The sequence below is a fragment of the Ammodytes marinus genome (assembly GCF_949987685.1).
Source record: "Ammodytes marinus genome assembly, chromosome: 8".
In the NCBI taxonomy this organism is placed as follows: Eukaryota; Metazoa; Chordata; class Actinopteri; order Uranoscopiformes; family Ammodytidae; genus Ammodytes; species Ammodytes marinus.
In genome coordinates, this window is record NC_137212.1 from 5,390,845 (window position 1) to 5,403,850 (window position 13,006).

The following is a 13,006-nucleotide window of genomic DNA, read 5'->3' on the forward strand; positions in this document are numbered from 1 at the left end:
CAGTAGGCCTATTCCCATATTAACAAATATTTCTTAAAAACACTTCCCCGGCTACAGGGAAGATAACATTTGTATGCTGTTGTAAGATGGCATGTATTTTGGGGATTACTTACACTAGGCCTACTTATCTATTCAGGTCCCTCAAGCATTGGAATGTATGCAAGAGAGAGACACATTAAAATCATCTACCAAACTGACATATCACTGCGTAACGAGGTTGGGGTTCATTTCAATTCAATCGATACAGATCGTAAAGGGAAACAGCCACTAAAAAGTGATGTTCCAATAACAGAAGATTTATTCATCAATAGGATTGAATAGCTTTCGTAGAGTTTGGTGAGTTTGTATCTGATTGAATTGAAGTGAACCCGGGTTAACTACTGCCACTGTACTGAACAGTTTCTCTGTGCTCTCCTGCTACTGTCTTACCCTCCAGATCCAATCCCTCCATTTCATCTTGTAGGGACAAAAATGAGAGTTAGTCCATTAGTTTGTTCATGGTTTGTGTGTGTGTGTGTGTGTGTGTGTGTGTGTGTGTGTGTGTGTGTGTGTGTGTGTGTGTGTGTGTGTGTGTGTGTGTGTGTGTGTGTGTGTGTGTGTGTGAGTGAATGTGTTTCTGCATAATGCTGTATTATCCTACTACATCAGCTGTGCACCATCTTCAATGGATTCAATGGTCACAATGGACACCTACTTTCTATGTTAAATTTGCTAAATTGGCTTAGCCATTAGGTTAGTCTGGGGTTAGTATTTAGGTTGAGGGTAACTTTAGGTTTATTTTTTGGAAAGTTTGGAAAATAATGTCATAACAGCAAACAAACAACAGTTAGCCATTTTGAGTTCACGTCACATTAAGGTTGGGCTTGGTAGGCTCTACAGGCTACCATTGAATTTAAAGAAATTTGGCCTGTAAAGTCCTCGAAAAAGTATTTGAATGTTGTTGGGAAGACGTCGCAATCCTGGTCATATTTGAAACACTGATGAAAGAGTAAAATACACAAAATATACCAGATCAGAGGCTACTGTATGGGCTAACACAGAGTTCCCCACCTCATGTGTGATGTAGGCCTATGTTATGGATTAAACACATGTGTGCAATAGGCTACACTATATTCAATAGCCTGTTCATATTTATCCCCTATCTGTATTCCCGTCCCCACTGTACCAGCGATAGCCAAGGCCTCCTGGTGTTCCTCGTGGGCTGAGAAGAGCACGCTTGGGTTGAGGTCTTTACAGGGGAACTGCTCCCAGGGCGGGGTGAGGTCCTTCTGTTTGTCCGTCCCCTCCACCTCCACCTCAAACACAACCTGGAACAGCTGAGGATACTTCTCCGGAGAGTCACACGCATCCAGGTCCGGTCTGAGACAGGGAGAATAAAACGTAAGTCTTTATTAAAATCAAGATTTCGGTCCAGTTGTTGGGGACAATATTTATTTATGTTATAATTTAAGTGGCTATGAGGAACTTTCCGTTTTTGTTGGTTCTAGTAAGTAATCAATAATAACTAGGTGTATAGCCTATCACTGATGATGTTTGCTGTTACAGGGCATTTATGATCATCAGAGGAAACATTAGACTATTTCATAAACATTTAAAAGTTCTTCATAGGAAATTCAAGGGATTAATAGGGTTTGTTTTTTTGAGCGACTTAATAGGAAAAATGAAGGCCTACTTACTTGCTAAATTTTAACACGCTGGTTCCAGGAGCAATGAAGCCGGTGTGGAACTGAATCTGGAAGATCTGGGTGTTGGAGACCTAACGACAGAAGAACAAATGTAGGTTTTGACCATGTGAAATATCACTCTTAATCAGTACACAGACATGATGTGCATTTTGGTCCCTCAACAATAGTTATAGTACAGTGAAATAAACTCATATATAAAATACAATACACAATACAAATCAGAGCGTGTGCTGTGTACCTTGGCCTGCAGACGTCCTCCGATGGTTGACCTCATGTGATAGACTGACACCACCACATCTCCCTGTACACTCACTCCCAGAGGAAACACCACCTTCCCCTCCTGGACCCTGTGCTCCCTGGAGAGAAAGAGAGAACAATATATGTGTTTCAGACTCTTTGATCATACGTTCAAATACCATATATTACACCTTGAATAAAATCTTAATATCTATTTCTATCCTCACGATCTGAGGTTATCTAACCCTAACCCTTCCTGTTCGCACTGTGTGTGCGCTGAAAGAAAAAACCTGATCTTAATACCCAGCCTTGGCTCTGTAAACTGGTATGCAAACAAAGGGTATGTAAACAAAGGGGGCCCACCATAGCTAGCAACATACCCGTTTACAGAGCCTAGACTATATGTATACTGTATTAACACTGGATTATTTTCAGCCCACACACAGTACGGACAGTAGCGGATCGTGAGCAGATATTCACTGATTTTGACCAAGATTGATTTTGAGAGAAAAATACACAGCTCACAATCTTTAATATAGAGCTTTCCACCTCAAGTGTGATGTAGACTACAGCATGTTACGGATTTATGATTTTTAGAGCAGCGGTTTCAAAGTCCTACCTCATCCTCTCGTACTCCTGTGCTGTGCTGAAGATCTTAGTTTCTCCGATGAGGACGTCACAGAACGGCCGACAGCCCGTCCGCTGCTTGTTGAAGCTGGGCACCGGACTGACGGTCAGGGACTTGATCATGAGGGGTTTAGAGTGAGGCAGACTGGGCTTCTCTGACACCATGCTACACACATAGCCTATGTACCTGCATACACACAACACAAGACAGTTATGGTTATACAATGTATTCTTCAATTCACCTTTTATTCCTAATAGTCGTTATTTATTCAATATAAGTCTCCCAGGCTTTTAAATATGTATTCTTGTGTATTACCTGCATACAGACAACACAACACTCTCATGGTTATACAATACAATACTTCACTTTGGGCCAGATCCACAAATAATGGATTTCACGCTCGCTCATAGCTCCATGATTTACTGAGAATTTGCACTGGCAATCTGCATTGTTTTAACATCAGTTTCACAAAAGAGTTTGGACTATTTATAGGCTGGCACTAAAATGATGACAATTCAGTATCATTCAAAGCGCACTAACGTTGAAGAGACAGGGAGAGACAGGGAGAGAGAGGGAGAGAGAGAAATTGCACCGCTTAAATACACGGTTATCAATGGCGGTAAAAAGCATCACTATAACTGCCTGTGGCAATTAGGAGTTTTGTGAATTAGGTCCTATTTCCAATGAGGCTTATTTTCATATGGGGCAATTTTACACACACACACACACACACACACACACACACACACAGACACACACACACACACACACACACACACAGACACACACACACACACACACACACCCACACACACACACACACACACACACACACACACACACACACACACACACACACACACACACACACACACACACACACACACACAGAGAGACGTACCTGCGGTGTGAGGGCCAGAGTCCTGAGCCTGGCCTCTTGGCGCTGAGCAGCTGCATGGCGGGGATCGGGTTAGCGAAGAGATGGCAGAAGCAGAACATGGCACAGACTAACACACCCGACGGAGCTCGACCATCCTGAAAAATAAATATGATAATAAAATAATATTATTATTTAAGATTAATATAGTGCTTTTCTAGACACTCAAAGAAGATTAAATACACAACTATGACATGTTGGGAATTTATTGGATTTTTAAAGCTTCACTTACACACTTGTTGCTGTCATCTGCCGTGTATATTTATAGTTCAACATTTTGTTTCATATTTCACCGCATCAGGCTAACGCTACCCTTGACAACCAGTGTTTGAGCTAAGCTAACTAGCAATTAGCAACCTATAAACATTTCTTATTCAAAAATGTATGCACAGTTAAAGGAATGGTTTCTATTGCCTTGCCTTGAACCCCAGACTGAGGCAACACGTTCAAAATACAAAATGTTGAAATCTTCCTTTAAAAACTGCACAGTTTCCAGTAACATATTATACATATTAGCAGCATTGCAGCGATGACAGTATCAAGTGTGAGCACGTTTTGATCAAACCAATGAAACCAGTGACCCTGTCCTCCTTACAGCTGGCAGTATAAAGCTACTAAACGTACTATGAGTGATAGGTCACATAAGGTCATACAGTGTAGACGTTTAAGGATATGCTAATGATGAGATCATGCGCCCAAATAAGGCAAATTACATTTCCGTTTAGTGAATGTATTCACTGTTTACGAATTTACTCAGAGTTCATTTCAGGCTACAGCGACACAAAAACATCCTTGTTATCTAAAAGCAGTGAAAACATTATTATTATTTTTTTTAGGAAAGGAACCGTTTTTCTGGAGGTTATGCAAGATGGAGCAGATTTCCAGGGCTCGGCCAAACCGCAGTGACTTGGCAATAACAGTCTCCACCACATGACAGTGTACAGTGCTGCTGCTGACAGGAAGGCCAGTGAATTCAGTGAATGGTTCAGAAGTGGGCTTGTTGCAATTTTTTACTTCAATTTGAATAATTATTTAAAAAAATGGTGCGGTGTACATGAATTACCATTATCTATATGAAAAAATATGAAAATGCAACAGAATTGCTTTGTGATTGTAACATTCTTAAAGGTTTCTTAGTGCATTATTTGATGCACCAGCCAGTATGACAAAGCACCTACAGTATTGTGGCAAAAACACCAACTACTTTGCAGTGAAATACATATATAACCGAGTATGTCTATGTTTCTACTTGTTCTCGCTGTAGCTGTAGTGCAAACGCTCAAAGTGGGTCACGGGACAATTAAAATGATCAAAACTCTGGTATGTGTTGTGGGACAATCCAAACAGGTCTCTACACATGCAAGAAGATATCATATTTCATTTAACTTCACCTAATAGTTAAAGAGGACCTATTATACTACTTTTCTGGTCTTAATTTCTTGTTTTACACTGCTATAGAGCAACCTGACACGAATCACATCACAAAAAACTATGTAGATTTTCGGGAAGCTCTTTCTCTTATTTTGGCGATCCAGCACGTCCTGTCAACACTTGAGTGTGTGTGCTTCGGCAATCTCCGCTCCCTCCGCCTGTGCATCGGCCATCTCCGCTACCCTCCCCCCCCCCCCTCCTGCAAACCCCACTCCGTTGTGATTGGTTACCTTCCTTCCGGAACACTTTCAGTGGCGGGAAGCGCGAGCATGGACCTATAAGGGCGCGAGGCAGACGCGAAGCAGACGCGAACAGGGAAGTGACAGCATTACCATACATGGAAACATCCGCGTGGTGACTTCACAAAGTTACATGCGACGTCACAAAGTTACAAAGGGTAGACCGCTTTGAACACGTGACTTCTCGACTGGCTAGAATAGTGTTTAGTGCTCTGCACAGACACCCCAGACGGTCAGCAGGGAATACGTCGAAATGCATGTAAGTCATTATTTGATAATTTAGTATGGTTAAGCATGACTATGAATCATCATAACAACGTTTATAGGTCATAAAAGTCAAAAAGCATCATAGGTCCTCTTTAAACTGAAGAATACAGGGTAATGTTACTAAGCACTTTAAAATCAAGGACTTTTTTCTGTTAAAACTAAATTGTACTAGAAATATTGGGCATTTATAATATTTTTAAAGCTACTAAAACTAAAAAAAATCTGGTTTGATCAGCCATTCAGTTTATTTATAGTTAGTTAATAGTTGGACATCAACAAATGGACAATAAACAGAGGATGGTGGTTGATAAAGGTACAGTGCAAAACGTGAGCCTCTCCTTACCGAGCAGGTGATGACACACACATTCTTGGGATTCTGCTTGAGCCAGTTGTGCATGTTCTTACAGACAGCAAACAGGTTGTGAAGGCTGGGCGCCTGGCGGGACGGCCAGTTACACTCTGACACCTGCAAGACAGTTAATAGCACAAGAAAAGATAAGATATACTTTATAGGCAAGGCAAGGCAAGTTCTATTTATATGGCACAATTCCGACACAAGGCCATTCAAAGTGCTTTACAGCCTGGGGCATAAAATACATCAAGACGGACATTTGTCTTGGGCAAAATGTGCTGACAAAAGATCATAGAAACAATACATTAAATATCAATCAATCCGTACGTAACATCAGTAAATATGACAATACATGACAGTACTTGACAAGGATTGAAAGAGGGAGGAAGAATGAGAGACACAGAAACAGACAGAGCCAAAACAGAGTCTTTATATTTGAGTGCTTTAACATTAAAAAAAAATTATCTATTGACAACTATTTATTTTGAAACCTAAGCCAAAGGGAATTCATGCGATTTATGAAATTGTTCTGACTTATAACTTGTATATTATGGTCATTTAATTTTTTTTTTTTTAAGTGTTTGAGTCTGGAATAGAGGATTGTATTATCATGTGCCAAAAAACCTGGAAATTCATAATAAAAAGAGAATAAAAAAAAATTAGAAACAGACAGAGCTAGACATAGAAAAGAAATGTGAAGAAACAGGGGAAGAGTTCAGAAACCCCAAATAGAAAGAAAGACATGAGATGAGCGTGGGAGGAGAGGAGGGAGGAGAGGAGGGAGGGAGAAGAGAGGAGGGAGGGAGGGAGGGGGGAGGAAGGACGGAGGGAGGGAGAAGAGGATAGAGGGAGGAGAAAGGGAGGATGGAGGGAGGGAGGACGTTATAGCAACAGCACTGCAGCAGCAACACAACACAGCAGCTGCCAGGATGAGTCATCAGCAGACAGACAGACAGACAGACAGACAGACAGACAGACAGACAGACAGACAGACAGACAAGCAAGTAAGCAGGCAGACAGAGAGACAGATAGACAGACAGATTCTACCAGCAGACAGACAGACAGACAGACAGGCAGTCAGATTCTACCAGACAGACAGACAGACAGACAGACAGACAGACAGACAGACAGACGGACGGACAGACAGACAGACAGACAGACGGACAGACAGACAGACATATTCTACCAGCGGACAGAAAGACAGGCAGGGGGCTGTGTTGGTCGTCATAACTACACAGCCTTCTCTCTGCCGGAGGAGGGCAGTGTGTTATCGATAGAGATCCTAAATGTCCCTCCACTTCAATCAAAAACAGTCCTGTGTAGTGCACGAACTGCAGAATTGTAGATAAAGAATTAAAAAAAAAATAAAATAAAAAGTCTCGCCTACACAAACTCGCATACACAACCGTCACATACTCAAATTGAGGTCAAAATGAGTATGAGTAGGACGTTAGTAGGGCTTTTAGTATGAGTAGGACGTTAGTAGGGCTTTTCGAACACTCACTCACTCACCCTGTTGGAGAATTTGGCTCCGCGGTAGTTGCGCTGTGACAGGTTGAAGACGGTGTAGTGGTCGGCGTGGCGACTGTCCAGGAAGGAGCGGATGTCCTCCACATGGTTCTGATAACCGATCTGAACCGACTCAGCAGGATAAGACATCACTGGAGGGAGAGAGAAATGCATTAATCAGCTGATGAGATGTTTTGAAGTATTCCTAACAACAAGCATTCTCCAGGAAAACAGGTCTCCCATGCAAAAGAGTCTTCGGTCTCAATGGGATTTACCTGTATAAATAAAGGTTAAAAAAAAAAAAAGAGAATCGCTGACTTCGCCTTTAATTTTCTCTGTTGACTAAATAACCAGGGATGCAGTGGAGGGTACACCTCATTCCTGCTTTGCCTCGACGTTGATCACTGACTGGAGGCTATTCTACCATTCATTCTGTTGTTATGTTCCCTTTAAGCACTCTGAGTTCCCAAAGACACAAATACAAATTGTCCCACATTTAAAAAAAAATTAATTATAGGCTCACACTCTAACAATGTCTTTCATCCTCAAACCTTTTCTACTATTATCCTACAATGACATAATTACATTTTGAAATATGGAGAGTAGTTTCACATTCACGCATTAAATGGGACAGAAGCCCTGAGGTGACAAACGTCCAGCTGACTCTCTGTCCTCTAAACGACACACTGCTGCTCCACACACTGTGAAGCTGAGAGCACTTTGACAATGAGAGAGGAGGACAGAGGGAAAGCTGAGACACAACTGACTGTTTAATTCTTGCTTATAATTATTTAATCATGGGGTAGTAACAGTTTTTCATATAGTTTAGTGTTTTGGATTATTTTCTTGGCATTATCCAAGCTTTAGTGTGGAGAGACAGAGATGAAATGGGGCAGAGAGGGGAATGACATGAAGAGAAGAACGACCCGGGGCCAGATTTAAACCAGGGTTCGCTGCGACGAAGGACCAAGCCTGTGGTTATTTATGTAATGGACAATCTGTTCTTACCATCTTCGCAGTCTTTAAGGGGCTGTTTATACGACAACACGAAACGGTGCATACGCGGATGCACTATATCATTTACATGAAAACAGCAAACGCAGGCATGAAACCCGCACGTTTTTGAGATCAACTGCCAGGGAGGATTTTTTGGAAAACACAATGGTTTTGGTTTCTTGTAAACACCAAAACCATTTTCCCTGGTAACGCTGACGTCACGGCTCTACTTCACACATGCGCAGTCTATAACATTTGCTGTCAAAATACCCACATGCCAGTTATAAAGTTAGAAGACAACATAACATGCAAGGTGTCTCCGCGGCACCATCACTGTGATCAGTGGAGAGTGACGTGCAGGGCTCAAATATAACACTCGCCAATTTAGTTTAAGCGATTAGTAAGTTATTGAGACCACCCGCCACTTTGTCTGGGGAAAGATTTGTGCTCTGCCGGTTTTTCTAGCAAAATAAACGTGTGTAGCTTCTATATGCCAGGGACACGGCTCTCTCTACATTAAAAAACACTATCCATAGTTCAGCGCGCAGCGCTTAAGTTACTGTTCAACAAAAGGAGCATTAAGGCTACGGCTTCACAGTAAAAGCATTTCACTGGCTAAAAATTAATACCAATTCACTGGACAAATGTTGACTTTTATTTTGAAGTACGCCTAACAGGAAAGTAGCCGCTCACAAAGCCCCTTCACTATCAGCATGTCTTCTGTTTTCACGAGTTCAATGCGGTGAAATAAGAGGACAGAAAGCTTGTAATTTACAATAATTGTAACCCCAAGCATACACCAACCGCTTTATGAACGTTAGTGGCATTAATTTTCGGTTACAGTAAGGTTTTATGCATCAAATTGTACCGGAAGAGCTATCTACTAGGCTAAGTGTCACCGCTGAGTGACTATTGGCTTGGCATGGCTACTACAGCGATTTCGTCCCGTTTCCTCTGAAAACATGTGTACGAGTGAATATTTCAAATAAATTGCGTCTGAACTTTATTTATTTTTTAAACAAAAACGGGAAAACTTTCACGTTTTCACCGTGTAAAGTGCCCCTAAAATGCAGTTTTTTAAATGTGTGACATTGTCAGAGTATATTTATACACACACGTCTATTGTCTACAACCAAAATGTGTTTACCTATGATCCGTGACGTGATGTAGGCAATGTCCAGCTCCCCTTTAGTGTACCTGTAACAATAAACAAACACAACAGTATTTGTTAAATGTATCAAAATGACCATTGCCATTTTGTTGTAAAACAGATACAGTAGCCACATAGTGAGGAGTGTCGATTTAATGTTGAAACATATCAAATCATTAGAAAAGACCAGAATTTGGGCGCTCCGGTGGCGTAGTGGATAGAGCGCGTACCATATTGGCTCTGGCCTTCGTTGCAGTGGTCGCGGGTTCAAATCCAACCCGTGGACCTTTACTGCAGGTCATCCCCCCTCTCTCTCTGTCTCCCCATTTCAACTCTGTACTATCTAATAAAGCTTGAAAATGCCAAAAAAAAATCTTAAAAAAAAAAAAAAAAAAAGAGTAATGCATGACCAGCATTCAAAAAGTTGTATCCACCTTTTCTACCAATTATGGACAAAATTGTCATGTCATCCTAAAATAAGAGTTTCTTTGAAAAGTTCTTTACATAAAGTGTATTTGCCCCTCAGCAGGAGATGCATGGACCGCCCGCTGTGCTGCAGTTATCATGTAAAACACATTACGGGCTAATGTGTATCAGATTGACTGGAGTTGTTGCCGACTGTGAAAATCCCTCAAGCAGGTCAGTGCCATATGGCCCCAGTGTGTGTGTGTGTGGGGGGGGGGGTTTGTATGTGAGTGAGTGAGTGAGTGAGTGAGTGAGTGAGTGAGTGAGTGAGTGAGTGAGTGAGTGAGTGAGTGAGTGAGTGAGAGAGAGAGAGAGTGAGTGAGTGAGTGAGTGAGTGAGTGAGTGAGTGAGTGAGTGAGTGAGTGAGTGAGAGAGAGTGAGAGAGAGAGAGAGAGAGAGAGAGAGAGAGAAGTGTGTCTGGGCATTTTCCATAGTGTTCCACATAAATGCATTTTGGAGATATTATGACTTTACTTAAAATATAAACCTGAGTTAAATTTATCAGTAAGAGAGGGAGGCTATGTGTGTGTGTGTGTGTGTGTGTGTGTGTGTGTGTGTGTGTGTGTGTGTGCGTGCCAGGGCGTGTGTGTGTGCGTGCGTGCGTGCCAGGGCGAGTGTGTGTGTGTGTGTGTATGTGTGTGTGTGTGTGTGTGTGTGTGTGTGTGTGTGCAGGAAGAGCTCCATAATTAAGTAATTGGACCACAGTTCAGGTTTCTATTCTAATCCAGTTCTGTGTGATTATCCCAGAGTGAAAACAGAGACTGCTGGTTCCTCTGAGTGAAGTGAGAGGTGAATATCTGGACTGTATGTGTGTTAATAATCCAGTATACAAATAATGTGTTTTAACCCTAATGTAAGATTGCTGTATTATTTATTAACTTCCACAATAAAAAGTATGTAAGAAATATCTTCACTTTATAACTTATGGATATCAGCATGAAGCTTTTCCAGTTGACTACTTACATTAAAACAATATGTTTTGTGATACAATCTTTAAAACATTTTAGAATAACTTTTGCAATATCTTACTATTTATGAATTTTGAAAAAAATATCATTTTAAAGATAATGTCCTTAAAAAGTAGCCTGGCACCGCCCACCTACTACTTCCGCTCAATTTTCATTTCCCTTCAGTAGTCAGTCTGGGTGTGCAGTATATTCTTAGGTTTTCTCCGGACAGATTTCTGCCGGTCCAATCAGCGAACAGAAGGAGTGGCTCAGAAGCCGGCGCATGATATGGTTGGTTGGCAGATCCAGAGTGGCACTGGGCAGATCCAATAGTTTTAAACTTCAACAGACACCCGCCTTCAAGTGAGTTAACGTTTGTCAATTGAGCGATTCCAGACCTTCTGTACAAATCAAATCAAATCAAATCAAATTTATTTATATAGCCCAATATCACAAATAGCAATTTGCCTCAGTGGGCTTTACAATCAAACACAATAAAAACACACAGTGTACACAGTAAAACAATCCATAAAAGATAAAAATGTCCATTGTGAAAATGTAGGTAGATTTCGATAAGATGTCCACTTCAGAAGCTGCCAGACAAAGGGCCACAACGTCACTCATCCTTCAAGTCACCATCACTCTTCATGATGTAACCTGAAGAATAACGAGGAGACAACCAAGGAGTCACACATGCAGACATAGTGCAAGGGAATTGTGAGCTGGGAGGAAGAGGAGGGATATCATCCGCTAGAGTCTGGCAGATGAGATCCCGAATGAATAGAATAACTTATCTAGCTAATAGACGGTCAACTGTTGATGACGAACGAGACCCACAGTAGGAGGGAGCAGGATCCAGGGTGTCCAATCAGCACACAGGACCTGCATGCGAAGAGAGGACGGAGGGAGGAGCTATGGCTCGGAAGTTTTGGAGATAAGAAAAATAAATAAATAAATAAGAAGAAAAAAAAAGAAAAAGTAGGGCCCGCAGCACGGCGCCTCACCCCGCCCCGCGGTGGAGCCCGAGAGGCCCCCCCCACCACGCCGATGGGAGATCCACCACCAATGGGACCACACCTGCCAAGCAATCCCCATGCCCCCCCCACATTCGTACCGCCCTCACCCTTGATCTAAGTTAAAAACACCCCTAGGTCTAAGTTAAAAACACCCCTAGGTCTAAGTTAAAAACACCCCTAGATCTAAGTTAAAAACACTCCTAGATCTAAGTTAAAAACACCCCTAGATCTAAGTTAAAAACACCCCTAGATCTAAGTTAAAAACACTCCTAGATCTAAGTTAAAAACACCCCTAGATCTAAGTTAAAAACACCCCCAACCCCACGCTGCAGGCCACCCCATGAGAGGGCACGGAGAGCAGTCATACAGGATCCTGCACGGCCACAGAGGCGGAGGAACCCCCCCGGCGCAGAAGGCCGCGGACCACGGCGGAGACAAGGCCCCCGGCACCCCAAGCGCGGAGCAGGCCGCGAGACAACCGGCCACGGACAGCCGGCGCCAGCACCGAAAAACACACAAACAACAAATGAAATTAAGTACGATGGTCTGGTAGAACCAGGCTACTTAAAAAGTGGTTGTATAGCATAAATATACAGACCCAAACAGAAAAGGTTTAGTAATATAAACACCTATTTGGACCTTGTATTAATACTACTATGAAAGAAGACATGTTATGGAAGCAAAATAGCCAAAAATCTAAAAATGTACCAGGTCTTAAAAAACAATGATTTTGACTATACCATGTCTCGCCTTAACCCATTGATGACTATGGCAATCTAGGATGCATGTCCTTAATGCCTGAGGGTTTTCTGAAAAAATAGTACGAATTGTCAAGTCTACCAAAACCTTAATATCTAAGCCTGTGTAGCACATAGAAACATGAAATAAAATACATTTAAAAGTTAAGGTTCACAGGTATTATTTAAACATGCTCCCTTAGCGCTTACAAACCAACAAATATTTCAAAAAATCGTCAAAAATAGATGAATTAGAAAATTATTAAATATTGTTAATAAATAGATGCAATGTGTTGTGTGATTTTCGTCAGTAGTCTATAGTAGACCTTGATTCTGCGCACCAAACGCCACTAACTGTTCTGTCGCCGACATAGCTGGCGTATTTTTTTTATTATTTTGTTTAATTTTTA

General features: G+C 41.7%; 1 protein-coding gene across 1 annotated transcript in view; it reads right to left on the bottom strand.

Annotated features, from left to right (window-relative positions):
- dnajc6 (DnaJ (Hsp40) homolog, subfamily C, member 6) overlaps positions 1-13,006 on the bottom strand; it is a gene marked incomplete at both ends in the record, with an annotated part of 49,378 nt that overhangs the window by 21,537 nt on the left and 14,835 nt on the right. The window contains 9 exons of the mRNA XM_080033205.1: positions 430-456; positions 1,166-1,359; positions 1,677-1,756; positions 1,924-2,041; positions 2,542-2,736; positions 3,452-3,585; positions 5,768-5,890; positions 7,289-7,437; positions 9,429-9,478. Coding sequence (XP_079889331.1) covers positions 430-456; positions 1,166-1,359; positions 1,677-1,756; positions 1,924-2,041; positions 2,542-2,736; positions 3,452-3,585; positions 5,768-5,890; positions 7,289-7,437; positions 9,429-9,478 — 1,070 coding nt within the window. The remainder of the gene's footprint in view (positions 1-429; positions 457-1,165; positions 1,360-1,676; positions 1,757-1,923; positions 2,042-2,541; positions 2,737-3,451; positions 3,586-5,767; positions 5,891-7,288; positions 7,438-9,428; positions 9,479-13,006) is intronic.